This window comes from Rattus norvegicus, chromosome X (assembly GCF_036323735.1).
Source record: "Rattus norvegicus strain BN/NHsdMcwi chromosome X, GRCr8, whole genome shotgun sequence".
NCBI lineage: Eukaryota > Metazoa > Chordata > Mammalia > Rodentia > Muridae > Rattus > Rattus norvegicus.
In genome coordinates this window covers 3,025,289-3,046,461 of record NC_086039.1, presented here as the reverse complement: position 1 = coordinate 3,046,461, position 21,173 = coordinate 3,025,289, and the positions used below count along the sequence as shown (strand labels likewise).

Here is a 21,173-nt window from a genome sequence, read left to right as displayed (position 1 = left end):
AATAGAGTGTTCCACAAGTGGCTGAAACAATGCTCCCTGAATAGCACAGAATGAAAGCAATGGTGATGCAGTGTTTCTAGTGAAGTTGAAAAACATTTACCAACTTATCACAGTGTAATTACTAGGCTTTGGTGGCTACAGAAATGCCTCAACAGTGAAAAGTACTTGCTTATTTTTCAAAGGATCTAAACTGGTTCTCAGCACACACATTGGGCAGCTCAAAACTGTCCCTAACTCCATCTCCAGGAAATGCAATGCCTTCTTCTGATGTCAACAGGCACTTAAATCTAGGTGTCATGTACTTGCACAGGCAACCACAAGCATTCCTCTAAATGATAATACAAATGAATCTTACCAAAACCCCTAAACACACAGACAGATAAACAGACAAACAAACAGAGAATGAAGAGGCTTCAGAGGGTGTCTGGCACAGAGTAAAACTACTGACACTAACTCTTCACTGTGGGAAATTTTCCTTTCATTTGATATTTAGGATACCAGAGTTGTTTCCGTGATTCTGAATGATCATCAAATTCTTCTCACAAGCTTTTCCCTGTTTTGGGATGAGACAAGGGGAGTGAAGAAAAAGAATTGTCTGAGAATCCCAACGAATTATCATGCAGTCATCAACTCATCCTCCTTCCCAGAAAAGCCACAGAACCTTTGTCTCAAGCAAATTCTTTACACAGGTCACAGTGACTGCTTAACCTGTCCTTTACGTGTCCTGCACATTGATACTGACACGAGGTTTGGGGACTTAGACGACTACAGGTTCTATCTCTTATATGAAGGATAAGAGTAGGGCAGGTGTGAGATGTTTCATTAAGCCTGAGTGTTGTACCTCAAAGGATTAGATTATGTTAGTAATTTGGGGAACAAAGGACTATACTATAGGAAAGATGCTCCTTTCTAAGGATGTAGGAAAGGTGTGAAGGGTTCACTTACATGGTAGTGATTTTCTTCATTAACACTGCATACATCAAACATTAGGATATGTTTTATTTTCTGAAATCTTTGTTTTCTGGCACTCTCATGACTCCACTTGGGTCCTGATGTGAGGAAGGGTTGCAAAGTGAAAACTAGTTCTGGAGACAGGTGTCCATCCCAATTTTACCAGGTGAGCAGACAACTGATCCCACTCACAGGGTTATAGCCCTTCTCCATGCTCTAGTCTGATATCTTCTGGCTCAAAAAGCTTGATATTAGAACAACATCAATACAGTCCAAAGGCCATTTTAGTTATGAACATCTATTCTTCTATTCAGGTTCAGATAATTCCCCATCTCACATCTCACTAGAACATTCTCCTGTCTGTATTTCATAGTCCAGGCTTTCCTACAAAGAAAAACTGTCAGGTTGTGAGAAAATTTGGATTCACTGGAATGATTGTAAGAGTTTATGAACAGTGACTGTTCAAACTAAGGATTTGAAATTCAGAGCATGTAGAACATTTGCCCTGTGCAACATGGCTTATAAATGAAGTCAGAGCATGATCATGATATCCTACCCTAACCTAGGAGAAAGTGCTGGCAGCTTTTTATGTCCTGTTTATGTGCAGAGCCCATGCCACATAACCAGACCATATTACAATAAGGAACCAGGAATGCTAACTGGTGTTTCCCTATTGATTTCGATCATCTTGTGCCATATCACTATATCTCTGAAATTCACTTGCTTTTGCTTGGGTATTCATGCATCTCTGAGCCCTTCTTGAGTCATGTGCAATTGGCATTCTCTTTATGCAATTTCCTTTTCATGCTACCTCTTTCTGGATCTTTCAAATATTAAGGGAACATGTAAAATGTACCAGTAGCACTTCTTCAGTGCAAAACACCCAATTCCTTTTTTTCCAAAGTGTTTTCAACACACAAAAGTTATTTGGACATTTTCAAATGTATATGAATATATACATACATTATGAATATATATTTACACCATATATATATATATATATATATATATATATATATATATATACATGATCTCTTTCATGTTGGAAAAACCAATGAAATTAGGGTTCCTCATCAGAAATGTCATGTAAAAGTTACCAGTGGCAACAGACAGCAATAAATAATGTCTCACACTCCTCAGGTAAATATTTATCAGTACACAACTCTTTTGACTCTCCTAGAAACTGTTAAACTATCTGTAAATTGTTTCAAACAATGGAGCCTGGACTGTGCCTCTTTCCATATCAGAGTGTTGATGTTTGGGTCTCCTTCCTATATTTTATTAATGTACTTTCTTATATCTTGGAGGTTATTTCATTATTGTGCCTAAATACAGAGTAAAACAGAAACTTACAAGTGTAAAGAATGGACTAAATGAATCACATTTCCCAGAACTAAAATATTCTTTATCTTTTTTCTAGACAAATTTTAAGGAAAACTTAAATGATGTTCATATAACTGGTATTGTGGTCTACATAAATTTTGGTAAAGAGAGAAAATAGAAAATTACAGAGTATCAAAATGACAGGTCTTCTACACACAAGCTTGTGGAACATTACATAGACAATAAAGGAAATGAAAGAAAGGAGAAAGCACTGTATACCAGCATTTTGTGTGGAGATGATGTAGGGAAAGGAGGAAAAAGTGAGCCACAATAATCTAGGCATCAAAGAGTGAGGTGATGGGTGTGTCAAAACTCCTAATCCCGATGAGAACACTGTATGTGGTATTAGACAAATGGATACCTGTTCCAACTCTTCTTCAGTCAAGGGGAGTCATAAGCCATGAATACTGAGCTGTATTTCTTTCATCTTGTTCATTCATGGTGTAGAGAATCCATGCACAACTTGATGAAGTAGACCAGATTCTGGTTTATAAACACATTACTCTTTTTGTTTCCTGTATGTTTTTGGTTTGATTTGATAAGTCTCCCTACATGCCCTTCAAAGGTCTCAGTGTCATCAACTCACACAGTTCTGATATATGCATGCCACCACAGAAGAGAAAGCAAGCTAAATGGAGTAATGGTAAAGCTGAATGCTTTTTATGGTACTTTTAAAATTGAATTCTTAATAGTTTCCTTGCTGGCCACCAACTCACAGATCCATTAAAACCCTCCAGAAAAGATTAATTTCTGCAACGGAAGCTTCCACATCAAAAACATATGAAGGGGTTGACTTGGCTGGAACTGTGAATCAGAGAGTTCAAATGTGTAGAGAATGTCTTGAAGGAGATCACAGTGGGTGGTGTTTAAAATGAAATCTCTACTGTCTCCAGTCATTTCAGAGACCCATTCATAGAGTCCATCTCTTGCTTCCTTCTTGGAAAAATAAGTGTTAGAAGGGAAGAATGAGTTTCATTTGTGAGAGAATACCCAAAGGAAGTCTCCCATGAATCTTAGACATTAATGAAGACATGAATTCATTTCAATAGTCTGTGCTAGGCTATGGGATGTAAACTCAGTGGAACTGCTGCTTAGGCCAATACTTTAGCATGTTTAGGCACAAGAGCCTCATCGTTGGTATTAGCAATGAATCATAAGCACATACTCATTATTATTTGATGAAATCAATTATGATTCCTTTTTTGGTTCCAAGAGGTTAAATTGTATTAGTTCATTAAAATAATATTAGAAAAGAGTGTGATTTAGATCACTGTCCGTGGTACTGGATACTGAAGCCAGGACTTTGGTTACAACTAGGCTAGTACTCTACAACCAGGGAATGTGACAACTGAAGATGTTTACTTATCAGAATCATTATCATACTATAGATGCTACATCAAACATTGTGAAGAAGAGAGAAGCACGTCTGTTGAGGTTTTCCTAAAGGTAGAATGCTTGCCTGTCAGGTGTCAAGCTCTGTGACTCATTCTCTGTGCCACAAAGTAGAAATGAAGGAAGAAAGACACAACAAAAAAGAAAATAGTAAGGAGAAAGAATAGAAATTAAAACAACTACAGAGAAAAGAGAAGAAAACAAAGATATGAACAGAGGAAAGGTGTGGGAGTTGGGCATCTCACATCTTCCATCCTCAACCATGTGAATATACTGAGGGACCAATGTGATCAAGTCCTAGAGAAATAGGAGATACTTACCTTCAGGCCTTTAGTATGCTCCATGTCAAATATCTGCTTAGAGTGTTCACCTATAGGAGGATGACAAGTTAGAAGGTATTGCTTGTTATCCAATATTTCTAACAATCCCTGAAACTTCTGTGAACGCTGGAGTTGATCATTACAGCCATCTCATGGAGGAGAAGTGAATCATAGCTTTTCCTTCTCTTTATTTATGCCTTGTCAATTGAAATTTCAGCTCAGAAAGCTCCTACTGTTGTTACTTTATAAAATGTAGGCTATGCCTCATCACAGCTTTATCCTATTCTAGCGTGTTGTTTGCATTTTACCTACAGCATTAAGCGGGTTACATAAACATTTGTATCATTTGCAATTATCAATGTAGAATAATGAAGATCATTTCACTTGAAATGAGTGTATGAGAAAGGCACTGAGCAAAACCAGGTGGCTTAAATTAATGACCATGCTGTGTTAAAACATGAGTAGTGGTCAAGCTTGAAAGAGGTTTCCTACTTGAACTTGAAAAGGACAGTGAAAAATAAAAGTAAAAAGTATTAGTGATCATATTTTGTAAATACTGCATGTATGAAACTCAAAATAAAATGTCTTTGACTATTTAAAATGTGTGAGAAAGGGTGAGCATTTTAGCCCAGTGCTACTGGTTTCTGCACAGTGGAATAATTCTCCATTAATATCAAAAGCTGTGTATATATACACCAGACCTGGACCTTGAAGTAACTTAGAATGCTATACAAAATTCTATATCTGGTCTACTTTCTGAGGAGTATAGTTCTGTGGGACATAGGACATTCTGATTCTCTTTGGAAGTTTTATGTCAGAGCAGAGGAACAAATGAATACTCTTGTCTTCTGTCTTGTTATAATACATATTCATATGTTCAAAAATATGGACTCTTGAACCATTCACATTTTTATTCTGTGCAGGTTTATTCCATGACATACAGATGAACTATATCTCTCCCCTTCTCTCCTCTCTTCCCCTCTTCTCACCTTTCCCACTCCTTTCCCCATTTTTTGCCCTTTATCTTTCTCTTTCTGTGTAGTGTGTCTGTCCTTGTTTAGGATATGATATAAGACAATGTTATTCCAACTGAATATGCCACATATTTGCTATCCATATATAACTATCCATAATAATACAAATTCTTTTTAAATATCTTAGAATTTGATACATCAATATCGTCTATGTGATTTTCTGAATAAACTTTTTTCCAATCAGCCCTGACCTGGGGAAGGGGAGCAGTGTCTGTGACCTTTCCGAACATCAAAATGAAAAGACAATTCTCCACAGCCTCTTCCTACCCACTCACCTTCATTTTCATGGCCACAACCTTCATCAGATTCCTTCATTAAGGATTCTGTGATCTGATCCTTTCCACGCATGAATACTGGTTGGTTGACCATGACACCTAGAAGAAATGAAAGTGTTTTTTTTTTAAATTCAACAGAGCAAAGAAGGGAGAAATGTAAGGAGGGTGCTGGGATTCAGCACAGACATAAGGACCAACAAGCCAAAGACCTGAAGGGCAGGAAAATGTAGGTTGCAGTTCTGAGCCCTATGGTAGCTGTTCTCTGCTCTCACCTCTGCACATATTGGAAAAGAGCCGGACACTCAGTGAGTGTCTTTACCTTTCTTCCATAGAGCTCCCAGAGACTAAACCACCAACCAGAGTACACATGGAGGGACCCATGGCTCCAGCCTCATATGTAGCAGAGGATAGTCTTGTTGGACATCATTAGGAGGAGAAGCCCTTGGTCCTGTGAAGAATTGATGCCTCAGTGTAGGGAAATGCCAAGAGTGGGTGGGTGGGTGGTGGAGCACCCTCATAGAAGCAGGGTGATGGGTAATGGGAAAGGGAGTTTCTGGAGGGGAAACCTGGAAAGGGGATAACATTTGAAATATAATAAATTAAAATGTCCAATTACAAAAATGAAAATGAACATATAGGACAGGAACACGAGGGACTGGGGGACACCTAGGTTGTACAAACAGACAAACAAACACAAAACAAGCAAACAAATACTTCCTTTTACCTAGGTCTGTCATTCTGATGTAGTTTCTTTTCATAAATATGTAGGCACTTTTCTGCCATTTGGTCAGCTTTGCCCATTCTTCCTCAGAGAAGTATTTGGAAATATCCTTGAATGACTAGAAAAGAAAATAAATAGAAGCTTTGATGGCTACTTTGCTGGACATGTGTACTATTTAGCTCAGACTTCCTTCTTTGTAATAGGAACTTTGTCACCTACAATGTCAATATAGGTTTTTCTGAAAAAAAAGTGAATGTCCCATGAGAAACATTTCTTAGCAATGACTTCTTCCCAAGAATATCAGAGGTGATCAAAATCAACTACTTGTTCTCCTGCATTTGTAAATGTCCAAGAGTCACCAAAGTCACCAAATGAGCAAGGTTACAGATCACAATATTCATATCGTCAGGGCTGCAGTATTAGGACTTCCTGAAAGTCTCTCTCTCTCTCTCTCTCTCTCTCTCTCTCTCTCTCTCTCTCTCTCTGTCTCTCTTTCTCTCTCTCTCTCTGTGTGTGTGTATGTGTGTGTGTGTGTGTGTGTGTGTGTGTGAGAGAGAGAGAGAGAGAGAGAGAGAGAGAGAGGTGTCTTGAATTTTTTGCTTGTCCTATAGAGATAGTCTCTTGTACCTTGTGACTCTGTTCCCATTTCACATATTGGCCAATGGTTGTTAAGCTATCCATTCCCCACCATAACACCTTACCTTGGACATCTTCTCTGGTTTCAAAATATCACCAGGGCTCTTTGTACAGGAACTGTCTGTGTTCATGACTTTGTGGAAAGTGTCCTGTTGAAGATCATGAACTGACTGTCTCCAAGCACAAACCAAATGTCCTATAGAAGAAGATAGTGTGGAGGGATAGTTGTACTCACAACTTGGAAGGATTGTGTTCCTCATATCTCTGGGATAATATATACTAGATATCTCTTGGAGAAGTTGCTAGGAATAGGAAGGGTTGTATCAGCATGTATGATGTGATCCTTAGTATCTGAGAATGGGTGAGCTACTGTTCTGACTAGTTACCCTGAAGTATGTCTTAAACTAAATAGAAAAAGAAGGCTGTTGGATTTGGCAGGTACAGACACAATATATTCTCAGCCATTTTTGGAATGTGAAAACTAATTTCATAGAAGAAAAAGAGAGAGTTGTCACTGGATCTGGGTGATAGGAAGTTCAGTAGAGGAAGGTAGAATAAGAAATACCAAATACGGGTTGGGGATTTAGCTCAGTGGTAGAGCGCTTGCCTAGGAAGCGCAAGGCCCTGGGTTCGGTCCCCAGCTCCCCCCAAAAAAAAAAAAAAAGAAATACCAAATACAATTACAATGATCTGTTGTTTACTATTAATCAATGTGCATAGTGTGTATGTATGTTTTGGGGGATGGGGTCTGTGTGCTATAGTGCATGTATATTTGAGAGGATGACTTTGAGGAGTCCATTTTTCATTCCACTTACAAAAAAAATGATGTTTTCATTTTCCAGGATATTTTGAGATATTTTCGGCTTTAACTAAACAAAATAAACAGAAAATAGTAAATCCTTTAAATGCCTTTCTATGTAGACTTTCTCCTTTGCCCAACTATGCTAAGTTTTGACACATCCAAACTGCAAGGTTAGCATGAAAGATTAGTAACTGCCACGTTTGGCTTAAAGGCCATGTGTCTGATAAGCTTTAAAAGAACAAAGTACATAGAGATAAAACCACAGAGAACATTTTGTTTATTTCTTTGTTTGGTTTAGTTTTGTTTCATTTTGAGAAAAAATGTAAGTGACAGACAGAAAGATAAGACATAGATTGCATGTAAGACTTTTGGACATTTTCTCTGGTTTAAAAATATCCCCAGGGCTCTTTGTACAGGAACTGTTTGTGTTCATGACTTTGGGGAAAGTGTTGTGTTGAAGATCATGAACTGACTGTCTCCAAGCACAAACCAAATGTCCTGTAGAAGATAGTGTGGAGGGATAATTGTACTCACATAAGATGAATGGGAGTAAACCTCATGCATAGGTTTTGTAACTCTTCTCTGTACTGAGTGTGCCTGCCTACCTTTCTAGTCTAATGTCCAACTTTTCAAAATAATGAAGTAAGGACTCTCCATTTGGAGGGAGGAAGGGAGAGAGAGAGAGAGAGAGAGAGAGAGAGAGAGAGAGAGAGAGAGAGAGAGAATTCGTGTGTGTGTGCAGATATATTTTCTAGCAAAGTAGATCTACATGTCAAATGGGAGGATGGTGGCTATTAATTGACCAGTAAACAAATATATGGCTCTACTCTGCAGAATAGATGAAGGTATGATAATTTGAGTGGTTTGGAGGTGTCATTACTGTGCTAATTTGGAAAGTAATGTGGTGAAGAGAGCTGTGGCTCTGATTCTACAGGACCAGGTATCATTCAAGCTAAAGGAATGTGATGTTTTTCAAGATAGACCCATGTGGTGGTCCTCCAAACTGAAGTCATTAGAAAAAAATTGATACTACACATTAAGCAGTCTCTGAGAACATGAAGATTGCAGCTTTATACCAGAGGAGGTGGTGAAATAGTCCCTCAGACAGGCTATTGGGCAGTACCTCTCTGATTGAGGAAGACTGCAGAAATTTGGTTGACATTGAATTTGTGGAGCTAAGAATACTGTTTCCCTCAGAAATGTTGTTACAGAAGTCTGTTACATAAGATGGTTGTTGTTTCTGGCATCCGTGGGGGAAACACACAGTCAGAATTTACCTCAGAACTCATTTGTAAGGATTTAGGATCACTGAAGTAACAAAAGAGACATAAGTCTTCTACATAGGATTGTAGATGGTGTTCACCTGTTCATTTCACAGGATGACTCTCAGAAAGAACCTACCTCACACACAAAGAAGAGGGGGTGTTTCTTCAGAAAGAGATCAAGTTTCTTGATTCAGCTGCCCCTCAAGAATCAAGAAACCAGAATAGTCAGTACCCTTGAATGTCTCAGAAAAATGGGTGGAGCAAATGAGGTAAGAATGGGGTGCATTTGCACAGACTTCAGAGACAGAAAGTACTTCATAATGAGGGTGTGGTCCTTGGATGTTTCCACCTAAATTATCCTATTTACTCCCTCTGGCATTGGCTCTACCATGGTCTGTCTACTAAGCTATTTAAATAGATGTGCCTAAGCTTGCCCACATTTTCACCTTTGCCTACACACCCAACATTCCACCCTTTCATGTACAGTACTGAATCTAAAGATATGTTGAAGGCCCGAATCTCAAATCCTTCACTTTTCTTCCATAGGTGGTTTAGTTTGACATCTCTATGCAATAATCTTACAAGGTTTCAATAATTTATAAAGGAAATACTAATCTCTTTACACACTCATATATATATATATATATATATATATATATATATATATTCTAAGAACATGAATTGTATGGCAATTTCAATAATCTCCTGATAAATAGTAAAGAACATGCATGTGATTATGTGCTCCTTGGTTGGTTTCTAAGTAAATGTGGCAAGAAAGTCTCCCATACCATATTCTTATATGAAAATATGATCCTACTATTTCCTCTAAGATTTCCTAACATAAATCTGGACTACTAGTGTTGCCCTTCTCAGAATGACATTCCACTATTCTAGCAGGAAGAGGGTCAATGACCCTTGAGCTTTATTATAAACCTCTCTCTTTTTTGATCTTTTAAGTCCATTCCTTTTAGGACCCCCTTTTGGGAAATTAGAAGAAGGATTGAAAGAGTGGAAGGAGCTTGCAACGCCATAAGAAAAACAATGCCAACCAACCAGAGCTTCCAAGGACTAAACCACTACTGAAAGACTATGCATGGAGTGACCTAGGGCCCCAGCTGCATATGTAGCAGAGAATAGCTTTTTTGGGGCACCAGTGGAAGGGAATGCCCTTGGTCCTGCCAAGGTTGGACCCCTAGTGCAAGGGAATATGGGGGGCAGTAAGGAGGATGGATGGGGGGAGTACATGTATGGGGAAGGGGGAGTAGATGGGGGTTTATGGACAGGAAACTGGGAATGGGAATAACATTTGAAATGTAAGTAAAGAAATATATCTAATAAAATATTATTTGTGCATTCACTTTACATCCTGTTCCAAGACCCCTCCTGCCACTCCTTCCAGTCCTACTCTCACACCCCTCCTCCATTTCTTTCTTCCTTTCCCCCTCCACCTCACTGTAACTTATTATATCTCATCACGACTAAGAATATACTCTTCTACTGAGGCCAGACAAGGCTCCTCAGCTAGGGGAAAGAGATCCAAACGAAGGCATCAGAGTCAGGTACAGATCCTGCTCTCCAATTGTTAGGGGACCCATGTGAAGATCGTGCTGCAAACCCATTGCAAATGCATATGTGGCCTATGTCCAGTCCATTCCCTTTGGTTGGTGGTTCAATCTCTGTAAGCACCCATGGTCCCAGGTTAGTTGACTCTGTATGTCTTCATGCGGTATCCTTGGCCACTTTGGCACCCTTAATTCTTCCCTTGACTCTTCCACGAGACTCCCTGAGCTCTGCCTGTTGTTTGGTTATTGGTCTCTACATCTGTTTTCATCACTTGCTGGATGAAGCCTCTTAAAAGGTAATTATTCTAGGACTCTGTCTGCAGGCATAGCAGAGTATCATTAACAGTGTCAGGGGTTTGCTTTTGTTATGGCATGGGTTCCAAAATAGGCCAATCATTGGATGTCCATGCCCTCAATCTGTGCTCAATCTTTATCCATGCATACCTTGTAGGCAGGAAAAATTTGGGGTCACATGTTTTCTGAGTGGGTCGGTGTCTCCTTGCTTCCACTGGAGTTCCTGCCTGGTTACATGAGGTAGCCACTTCAGGCTCCATATTCCCCAAAGCTAGGAGTCTCAGCTAGGGCCATGCTCATATCCTCACAGGAGCCTCCTCCATCACAGGTTGTGATCATTTGTATATGCTTGGCCCAGAGGGTGGCACAATTAAAAGGTGTGGCCTTGTTGGAGGAAATGTGTCACTGTGTGGATGGGCTTGGAGACCCTCCTCCTTTCTGCCTGGGATGTTAGTCTGTTCCTGGCTTCCTTTGTGTGAAGATGTAGAACTCAGCTCCTCCTGCACCATGCCTGCCTGGATGCTGTGATGCTGCCATGCTCCTGCCTTGATGATAATGGATTGAACCTCTGAACCTGTAAGCCAGCCTCAATTAAATGTTGTCCTTTATAAAACTTGCATTGATCATGGTGTCTGTTCACAGTTATAAAACCCTAACTAAGACACATGCCTTTTGCTTGTCCCTAGATGCCTCCACAACTGATTTATTTTCTTACCCTAGCCCTCTTACCTTTACCCTGCTCTCCTAGTATCTGATCACTATCCCTGGTCCCCTCCCATCCGTTCTCCCTCCCATTTCCTTTCTCCCATCAACTTCTGCTATCTATTTTAACTCCTCTTCTGACCAAGATTCTATCATCTGCTGTTGGCCCCTCCTCATTACTTAATTTCTTTGGGTCTGGATTGTACCATGGTTATTCTGTACTGTATGTTTAATGTTTACTAATAAAAGTGAGTACAGACCATGCAGGTCTTTCTGGATCTATATTACCTCACTCAGGATGATCTTTTCTAGTTTCATTCATTTGCCTGAATATTTCATGATGGTTTTTTTGATAGCTGAATAGTATGTTATTATACAGATGTATCACATTTTCTTTATCCATTCTTCAGTTGAGAGACATATAGATTGTTTCCAGGTTTTGGCTATTACAAAAAAGGCTGCTATGAACATATTTGAGAAAATGATATTGTATAGTGGGGCATCTTTTGGGTGTACTTCCAGGAGAGTTGTAGCTGGGTCTTGAGGTAGGACTAGTCCCAATTTTCTCAGAAACTACCAGATTCATTCCCACAATGGTAATACAGGTTTATATACCCAGAAGCAATGAAGGAGTGCTCTCCTTGCTCCAAATTCTCACCAGCATGAAGTATTATTGAAATATTTGATAGCAGCCATTCTGACAGATGGAATCACAGAATCATTTTGATTTGCATTTCTTGATGCCAAAGGCATTGAACATTTAAGTGTTTCTCAGCTATTTTAGATTCCTCTGCTAAGAGTTCTCTTTTTAGGTCTTGGTTGTTTGGTTTATTGGTATCTAAATTTTGGAGTTGTTTTTTTACATAGTCTCTATTTGATTCTCTATATTTGTTCTCTGTCAGATGTAGGGTTAGTGAAGATCTTTTCTCATTTGTAGGCTGCTGTTTTGTTGTATTGATGATGTCCTTAGCCTTGCAAAAGCTTTTTAGTTTCATGAGGTGCCATTTTATAATTGTTGATCTTAGTGCCTTAGTTACTGGTGTTTTGTTCAGAAGTTTGTCTTCACACTTTTTCTTCTACTAGATTTAGTGTGCCTGGTTTGATTTTGAGGCCTTGTATTCACTTGGACCTGAGTTTTGTGAAGGATGATAAATATGAACTTATTGGCATACTTCTGCATGGAGACATTCAGTTAGAACAGCACTGTTTGTTGAAGATGGTTTATTTTTCCACTGTAGGGTTTTGGCTTCATTGTGAAAATCATGTATCTATAGGCATGTGATTTATTTCTGGGCTTTCACTTCTCAATGATAAATCTGTCTGTCTTTATGCCTATGTGTTTGTTATTACTATTGCTTTGTAGCACAGATTGAAATTGGCAATGGTTATTCCTCCAGGAATTATTTTAATGCATAGGATTTATTTAGCTATTCTGGCTTTTTTTTTGCTTTTCCATATGAAGTTGAGAATTGTTTTCTCAAGATCTGTAAAGAAGTGTGCTGAAGTTTTGATTGAGTCTGTAGATTCCTTTGGGTATGACAGGTTTTTTTTTTTTTTGTTTTTTTTTTTGTTTGTTTTTTTTACTACGTTAATCCTACTGTTTCACGAGCATGGGATATCATTCCATCTTCTGCTATCTTCGAAAATTTCTTTCTTCAGAGAATTGAAGTTCTTGTGATACAGGTCTTTCACTTGCTTGGCCAGAGTTGCACCAACATATTTTATGCTTTTTGTGGCTATTGTGAAGTACCCTTCACAATCATTTTGCTGATTTCTATCTCAGTCCATTTATCATTTATGTAAAGGTAGGCTATCAAATTTTTGAGTTAATTTTGTGTCCAGACAACTCACTGAAAACTTTTATCAGCTGTAGAAGTTCTCTGGTAGAATTTTTGTGGTCACTTATGTATACTATCATATCATCTGTGAATAGCAATATGTTGACTCCTTCCTTTCCATTTTGTATCTATTTGATCTCCTTTTGTTGTGTTATTACTCTAGCTAGAACTTTAAGTACAATACTGAATAGATACAGAGAGAGTGGGCAGTCTTGTCTTGCCCTTGATTTTAGTGGAATTGTTTTAAATTTTCCGTCATTCAAATTGATATTGGCTATTGGATTGCTGTATATTGCCTTTATTACTTTTAGGTATATACCTTGTATTCCTTATCTTTCTAAGACTTTTAACAAGAAGATGTGTTGTACTATGTTAATACTTTTTCAGCATGAGATGAAAATGTGATTTTTTTCTCATAGATTTTTATATGGTGGATTAGTGTTGGATTTTCATATATTGAACCAACCTTGCATCCGTGGGATACAGCCTACTTGATGACATTTTGATGTGTTCTTGGCTTCAGTTTGAAAGTATTTAACTGAGGTTTTTAATACTTAATATTCATAAGGGAAATTAGTGTGAAATTCTCTTTTTGAGCCTTTGTGTGGAATGGGTGTCAGGATGACTGTGGACTCATAAAATGAGTTTGGCAATGTTATTTCTTTTTTACCTTGTAGAATAGTTTGAGGGGGTACTGAAAGCTCTTCTTACAAAGTTTTGTAGAATTCTGCACTAAAACCATCTGGTCATAGGTTATTTTTATTGTTGGGAGCCTTTTAATTACTGCTTCTATATCTTTAGGGGTTATAGGACTATATAAACTGTTTATGCAAACATGATTTAACTTTGGTAAGTGGTATCTATCTAAATATCATCGGTTTCATTTAGATTTTCAAATTTTGTGGAGTATAGGCTTTTGAATAAGGCATAATGAGTCTTTGGATTTCCTCAGTGTCTGTTGTTATGTCTCCCTTTTCATTTCTGTTTTTGTTGATTTTGATACAGTCTCTCTGCCTTTTTCTTACTTTGGTTAAGGGTTTGTCTCTCTGGTGATTTTCTCAAAGAACCAATTTTTGGCCTCATTGATCCCTTGCATTAATTCTCTTTATTTCTAATTTATTGATTTCACCCCTGTGGTTGATTATTTTCTGCTGTCAACTCCTCTTTGGTATGTCTTCTTCCTCCTCCTCCTCCTCCTCCTCCTCCTCCTCCTCCTCCTCCCCCCCTCCTCCTCCTCCTCCCCCTCCTCCTCCTCCCCCTCCTCCTCCTCCTCTTCTTCTTCTTCTTGTAAAGCATTCAGGTGTCCTTTTAAGTTGCTTGTGTAAGAACTATCCAAATACTTTATGAAGGCCCTGATTTCTATATCCTCTCCTCGTAGGACTGCTTTAGTTTTGTCCCCTAAATTGGTTACGTTGCACCTTCATTTTTTGAATACTAAAAAGTCTTTAATTCATTTCTTCCCTGTCCCAGTCATCATTGAATTGAGAGTTGTTCAGTTTCCATGGGCTTATAGGCTTTCAGTTGTTTCTGTTGTGGTAAAGACCAGTTTTATTTTACAGTGTTCTGATAAGTTACAAGAAGTTAATTGAGTTTTCTTGTATCTGTTGAGTCTTGCTTTGTGATTGGTGAGTTTTGGAGAAGGGTACATGAGGTAATGAGAAAAAAAGGTATATTATTTTGTGTATACTTTTCAAGATAAAGCAAAATTTTCATGAAGGGAATCCCAGTTTCTTGGCAAATAAATTTAGTTCCCAATACGAAGTAATTGTAATAAGTATACTCTTCAAGGTATACAAAAATGTTAACATAGGGAATCTCAGTTTCTTGGTGAATTCAGTCCACAATAGGACACGCTTGCAATAAGTGTAGATTACAAGATATAGCAAACTTTTCACAGCAGGAATCACAGTATCTAGGCAAATTTAGTTAGTTCCCAAAAGAATGCACTAGTAATAAATGTGCTGTTCAAAATATAGCAAAATTTCATGAATGGAATCTCAGTTTCTTGGTAATTCAGTTAGTCCCAAATAAGAGACACTTGTAATAAGTGTACTTTTCGAGATATTTCAAAGTTTTCATGAATGGAATCCCAGTTTCATGGCGAATTGATCTGTCCATTGATGGGAGTGGGGTGTTGAAATCTCCTACTACTATTGTGTGAGGTACAATGTGTGCTTTGAGCTTTAGTAAGGTTTCTTTTATGTATGTAGGTGCCATTGTATTTGGAGCATAGATATTTAGTATTGAGAGTTCATCTTGGAGGATTTGTCCTTTGATGAATATGAAGTGTCCTTCCTTATTTTTTTGAAGACTTTTGGTTGAAAATTGATTTTATTTGATATTAAAATGGCAAGTCCAGCTTGCTTCTTCAGACCATTTGCTTGGAAAGTTGTTTTACAGCCTTTTAATCTGAGGTAGTGTCTGTCTGTTTCTCTGAAATGCATTCCTGGTAGGGAGCAAAACGCTCAGTCCTCATTGTGTATCCAGTTTTTTAATCTGTGTCTTTTTATTGGGGAATTGAGTCCATTGATGTTGAGAGATATAAAGGAATGTTGATTGGTGCTTCCTGTTATATTCGTATTTGGATGTGATATTATGCTTGTGTGGTTGTCTTCTCTTTGTTTTGTTGCACAGCGATTAGTTTCTGGCTTTTTCTAGGGTGTAGCTTGCCTCCTTGTGTTGGACTTTACCATTTATTATCCTTTGTAGGGCTGGATTTATAGAAAGATATTGTATAAATTTGGTTTTGTCATGAAATATCTTGGTTTCTCCATCTATCATATGTGAAAATTTTCCTGGATACAGTAACTTTGGCTGACATTTGTATTCTCTTAGGGTCTATATGACATCTGTCCAGGATCTTCTGGCTTTCATAGTCTCTGGTGAGAAGCCTGGTGTAATTCTGACACGTCTGCCTTTATATGTTACTTGACCTTTTCCCTTACTGCTTTAAATATTTCTTTCTTTGTTTTGTAAATTTGGTGTTTTGACCATGATGTGACAGAAGGAGTTTCTTTTCTGGAGTTCTGGAGTTTCTTTATTTGGAGTTCTGTACGCTTCTTGCATGTTTATGGACATCTCTTTCGTTAGGTTAGGGAAGTTTTCTTTTATGATTTTGTTGAAGATATTTACTGGGTCTTTGAACTGGGAGTCTTCACTGCTTCTATACCTATTATCCTTAAGTTTGATCTTCTCATTGAGTCCTAGATTTCCTGTATGATTTGTGACAGCAACCTTTTCCGTTTTACATTATCTTCCACAGATGTGTCAATGGTTTCTATGGAATCTTCTGCTCCTGAGATTCTTTCTTCTATCTCTTGTATTCTGTTGGTGATGCTTGTATCTATGGCTCCTTGTCTCTTCCTTTGGTTTTCTATATCCAGGGTTATCTCCCTTTGTGTTTTCCTTATTACTTCTATTTCCAATTTTAATTCCTTCACCTGTTTGATTGTGTTTTCCTGTAATTCTTTCAGAGATTTTTGTGTGTCCTCTCTATAGGCTTCTCCTTGTTTATTAGTGTTTTCCTGCATTTCTCTGAGGAAGTTCTTTATGTCTTTCTTGAAGTCCTTGAACATCATGATCAAATGTTAATTTAAACCCTAAATCTTGCTTTTCTGGCGTGTTTGGATATTCACTCTTTGTTTTTTGGGAGAATTGGGCTCTAATGATGCCATGTAGTCTTGGTATCTGTTGCTTTGGTTCGTGCACTTGCCTCTCATCATCAGGTTGTCTCTGGTTCTAGCTTCTTCTGCTTTTTCTGACAGTGGCTATACCGTCCTATTTTCCCTGTGTGTCAGGAGTGCTGTAGACCTGTTTTTCTGTTCTCTTTCAGCCAGTTATGTGTAGAGAGTGTTCTGCTTCCAGGCGTGTAGTCTTTCCTGTCTACTGGTCCTCAGCTGTTCCCGTGAGCGTGTGTCATGAGTATACCAGGCAGGTCACTTGGAGCAGAAAAGTTGGCCTTACCTCTGGTCTCGGGTCTGAAGTTGCTCCTTAGGGCTGGGTGTCAGCTCTCCGTGGGGGCAGCAACCAGAAGAGCCTGCCCCACCTTCTCTCGGGTCCCTGTGCACATGGGCCCAGATGGCACTAGGCATTTTCCTCTAGAGTCAGAAGTGTGGGTAGAGAGTAGTCTCCTCTGGCTTCCCAGGTGTGTCTGCCCCTCTGAAGTTCTAGCTCTCCCTCCCACGGGATTTGGGTGCAGGGAGCTATTTGACCAGGTCACTTAGATCTGGGCCAGTCTGGACCACAGGACACCTGCAGCTTGAGTACCCCTGTCTTTCTCTTCCCAGAGTCCCTATACACTTTCCCCTTGGGTCAGGGGTGTGGGCAATGGTGGGCAGTACTTGCGGTCTCTCCTGCCCTGCAGTCTCAGGAGTGCCCTCCTGTCAGGGCAATGAGGTCTCTCTCCCACAGGGTTTGGTAGCAGGGAGCTGTGGGCTGTGATCAGCGAAATTCAGACTCCAGCTAGAAACTGTTCTTCCTTTTTTATTGTATATTTTTATTTACATTTCAAATGCTATGCATTTATGGTTTCCCATCCATAAAGCCCCTATCATATCTGCCTCCCCCTTCGTCTATGAGGGTATTACCACATCCACCAATCCCTTCTCCCCTTCCCTTTCCTGAGACATTCCCCTACAATGGGGACCCAGGTCCAGGCAGGACCAAGGTCTTCTCCCATTTGTACCAAAAAAGGCCATGCTCTATTACATATGTGGTTGGAGCCGTGGGTCTGTCCATGTGTACACTTTGGATGTTGGTTTAGTCCCTCGGTCCTCTGGATGGTTGGCATTGTTGTTCTTATGGGGTTGCAAAACCCTTCAGCTCATTCTATCCCTTCTCTAACTTTCTCCAACTGGGACCCTGTTCTCAGTTCAATGGTGGTTGTGAGCTCTGCTTCTGTATTTCTCATGTTCTGGCAAAGCCAATCAGAAAACAGCTATATCAGGCTCCTGTCAGTATGCACTCCTTGGCATCAGCAGTATTGTCTGGGTTTGGTAACTGTATGTATATGGCTGAATCCCTAGGGAGGCAAATTCTGGATGGCTTTCCTTCACCCTCTGATCCATACCTTGTCTCTGCATTGCCTCCTATGAATATTTTTGTTCCCCATACAAAGAAAGGCTGAAGCATCTGCACTTGATTGTCCTTCTTGATCTTCATGTAGTCTCTGGATTGCTTCTTGGGTAATCCAAGCCATGGGGCTAATATTGACTTAACAGTGAATGCATACCATGTGTCTTTTTTTGTGATTAGAGTCCTTCACTTAGGAAGATATTTTCTAGTTCTATCCACTTGACTATGAATTTCATGAAGTCATTGATTTTGATAGCTGAGTAGTACTCCATTGTGTATATGTCCCACATTTTCTGTATCCATTCCTCTGTTGAGGGATATCTAGATTTTTCCAGCTTCTAACCATTATAAATAAGGCTGCTATGAAGATAGTGGAGTATGTGTCCTTGTTATATGTTAGAGCATCTTTTGGTTATAGATGGGTCCTCATGTAATATGATGTCCAATTTTCTGAGGAACCTTCAGAATGATTTCCAGAGTGGCTGCACCAGTTTGCAATCCCACCAACAATGGAAGAGTGTTCCTCTTTCTCGACATACCATTATCTGTTGTCATCTGAATTTTTATCTTAGCTATTTTATCTGATGTGAGATGGAATCTCAGGGATCTTTTGATTTGTATTTCCCTGATGACTAAAAGTTGAACATTCCATTAGCTGCTTCTCAGGTATCTGATATTCCTCAGGTAAGAATTCTTTGTTTTGGTCTTTACCCCCTTTTTAAATAGGATTACTTGATTTTCAGGGGTCTAACTTCTTGAGGTCTTTGTATATATTGGATATTAACTTTCTATCAGGTGTAGGGTTGGTAAAGATCTTTTTCCCATTGGTTGGTTGATGTTTTGTTCTAAATGACAGTGTTCTTTTTCTTACAGATTCTTCGCAATCTTATGAAGTCCCATTTGTTGATTCTTGATTTCAGAGCATAAACCATTGGTGCTCTGTTCAGGAAAATTTCCCCAGTGCACACGTTTTTAATGTTCTTCCCTTTGTTTTCATCTATTAGACTGTGGAGATCTGGTTTTATGTGGAGGCCCTGGATCCATTTGGACTTTAGCTTTGTACAAGAAGAAGAGAATGTGTTGATTTGCAGTCTTCTACATGCTGATCTCCAGTTGAAGCAGCGGTGTGTTTTGAAAAAGCTTTTTTCCCCCACTGGTATGTTTTCACTTCCATTGTGAAAGATCAATTGAACATAGGTGTGTGGTTCATTTCTGGGTCTTATATTCTCTTCCATTTCTCTACCTATGTGTCTACATGGCAATACCATGCAGATTTTACCATAATTGCTCTATAATACGGCTTGAGGTCAGGAATGGTGATTCCCCCAGAAGTTCTTTTATTGTTGAGAGTAGATATTCCTATCCTGTTTTTTTTTGTTGTTGTTGTTGTTGTTTTTGTTCTTCTGGTTATTCCAAATGAATTTGCAAATTGCTCTTCGAACTCTATGAAAAATTGAGTTGGAATTTTGATGAGTTTTGAACTGTATCTCTAGATTTTTTTCTGCAAGATGGATAAGTGTACAATATTAACCCTGCCAATCCACGAGAATGGAAGACCTTTCCATTGTCTGAAATCTTCAAATTCTTTCTTCAGAGACTTGAAGGTCTTATCATAAAGATCGTTCCCTTGCTTGATTAGAGTCACACCAAGGCATTTTATATTATTTGTGACTATTTTGAAAGGTGTTATTTCACTATTTTCTTTCTCAACATGTTTAGCCTTCGAATATAGGAAGGCTACTAATTTGTTTGAGTTATTTTTATATCCAGCCACATTCCTGAAGTTGTTTAACCACTGCAGGTGTTCTCTGGTGGATTTTTGGCAGCCATATATGAATTCTATCTTATCATCTGCCAATAGTAACATTTTGACTTCTTCCTTTCCAATTTCCTTGACCTATGTTTGTTGTGTAATTCCTCTCACCAGGTCTTTAAGTACTACATTGAATAGGTAGGGAAAGAGTGAGAAGCCTTGTCTACCCATTATTTTTGTGATTGTTCCAATGTCTATGTTAGATTTCTGTCATTTTTGTTGTTCTTGAAAACCAGCCTTAGCCCACAATGATCTGATAGGATGCATGAGATTATTTCAATCTTCTGTGACAATTGAGGCCTGTTTTGTGACTAATTATATGGTCAGTGTTTAGAATGTACATGAGGTGATGAGAAGAAGGTATGTTCTTTTATTTGAGGATGAATGGGAGTGTGTGTGTGTGTGTGTGTGTGTGTATGTGTGTGTGTGTGTTCTGTTAAATCCATTTCATTCATAACTCTTGTTAATTTCACTGTGTGTCCATTTAGTTTCTGCTTCCATGATCTGTCCATTGCTGAGAATGGTGTGTTGAAGTCTCACACTATTATTGCATGTGTTCTGACATGTATGCTTTGAGGTTTAGTAAAGTTTCTTTTATTAATGTGGGTGCCCTTGCATTTTGTAGCATAGATGTTCAGAAGTAAGAGTTCATCTGTGTAGATTTTTTTCTTTGATGAATATGAAGTATCCTTCTCTATCTTGTTTGAAAACTTTTGTTTGAATGTGGATTTTATTCAATGTTAGAATGGTTACTCCAGGTTGTTTCTTTGGGACCATTTGCTTGGAAATTTTTTCAAGCCTATTACTCAGGAGTAGTGGTCTTTGTCACTGACGTGCACTTACAGTATGAATCAAAATGCTGGGACCTGTTTACATATTCAGTCTTTCAGTCTATTTCTTTTTCTTGGAGAATTGAGTCCATTGATGTTAAGACATATTAAGGAATAGTGATTATTGTTTCCTGTTATTTTTGTTGTTAGAGCTGAGATTATGTTTGTGTAGCTATCTTCTGTTGGGTGTGTTGAAAGAAGATTAGATTACTTTCCTGAATTTTCTAGGGTGTAGTTTCCTTCACTGTGTTGGAATTTTCCATCTATTATCCTTACTAGGCC

At 38.7% G+C, this 21,173-nt stretch overlaps 1 protein-coding gene across 2 annotated transcripts; it reads right to left on the bottom strand.

Moving 5' to 3' along the window:
* Positions 1-456: 456 nt before the first annotated feature.
* On the bottom strand, positions 457-8,989 carry Ssx1l1 (SSX family member 1 like 1). Of its 2 annotated transcripts, XM_063280365.1 has the most exons (8): positions 8,916-8,989; positions 7,528-7,581; positions 6,778-6,908; positions 6,080-6,194; positions 5,356-5,454; positions 4,047-4,096; positions 946-1,049; positions 457-553 (listed from the first exon to the last, which is right to left on the bottom strand). In XM_063280365.1, the coding sequence occupies exons 3-7, from the start codon at positions 6,841-6,843 to the stop codon at positions 999-1,001; spliced, it is 381 nt and encodes a 126-aa protein (XP_063136435.1). In that variant the 5' UTR covers positions 6,844-6,908; positions 7,528-7,581; positions 8,916-8,989; the 3' UTR covers positions 457-553; positions 946-998. The 2 variants fall into 2 exon arrangements, with proteins under 2 accessions (XP_063136435.1, XP_017457702.1); XM_017602213.3 differs by lacking the exon at positions 7,528-7,581.
* Between the last annotated feature and the right edge of the window lie 12,184 nt (positions 8,990-21,173).

Coding starts and splice junctions, on each gene's coding strand:
- Ssx1l1 (XM_063280365.1), bottom strand. CDS start 6,843: ATGAACACAGACAGTTCCTGTACAAAGAGCCCTGGTGATATTTTGAAA. Junction 6,195..6,777: donor AACCAGAGAAGATGTCCAAG/GTAAGGTGTTAT, acceptor TTTCTTTTCTAG/TCATTCAAGGATATTTCCAA. Junction 5,455..6,079: donor CATCAGAATGACAGACCTAG/GTAAAAGGAAGT, acceptor CATTTCTTCTAG/GTGTCATGGTCAACCAACCA.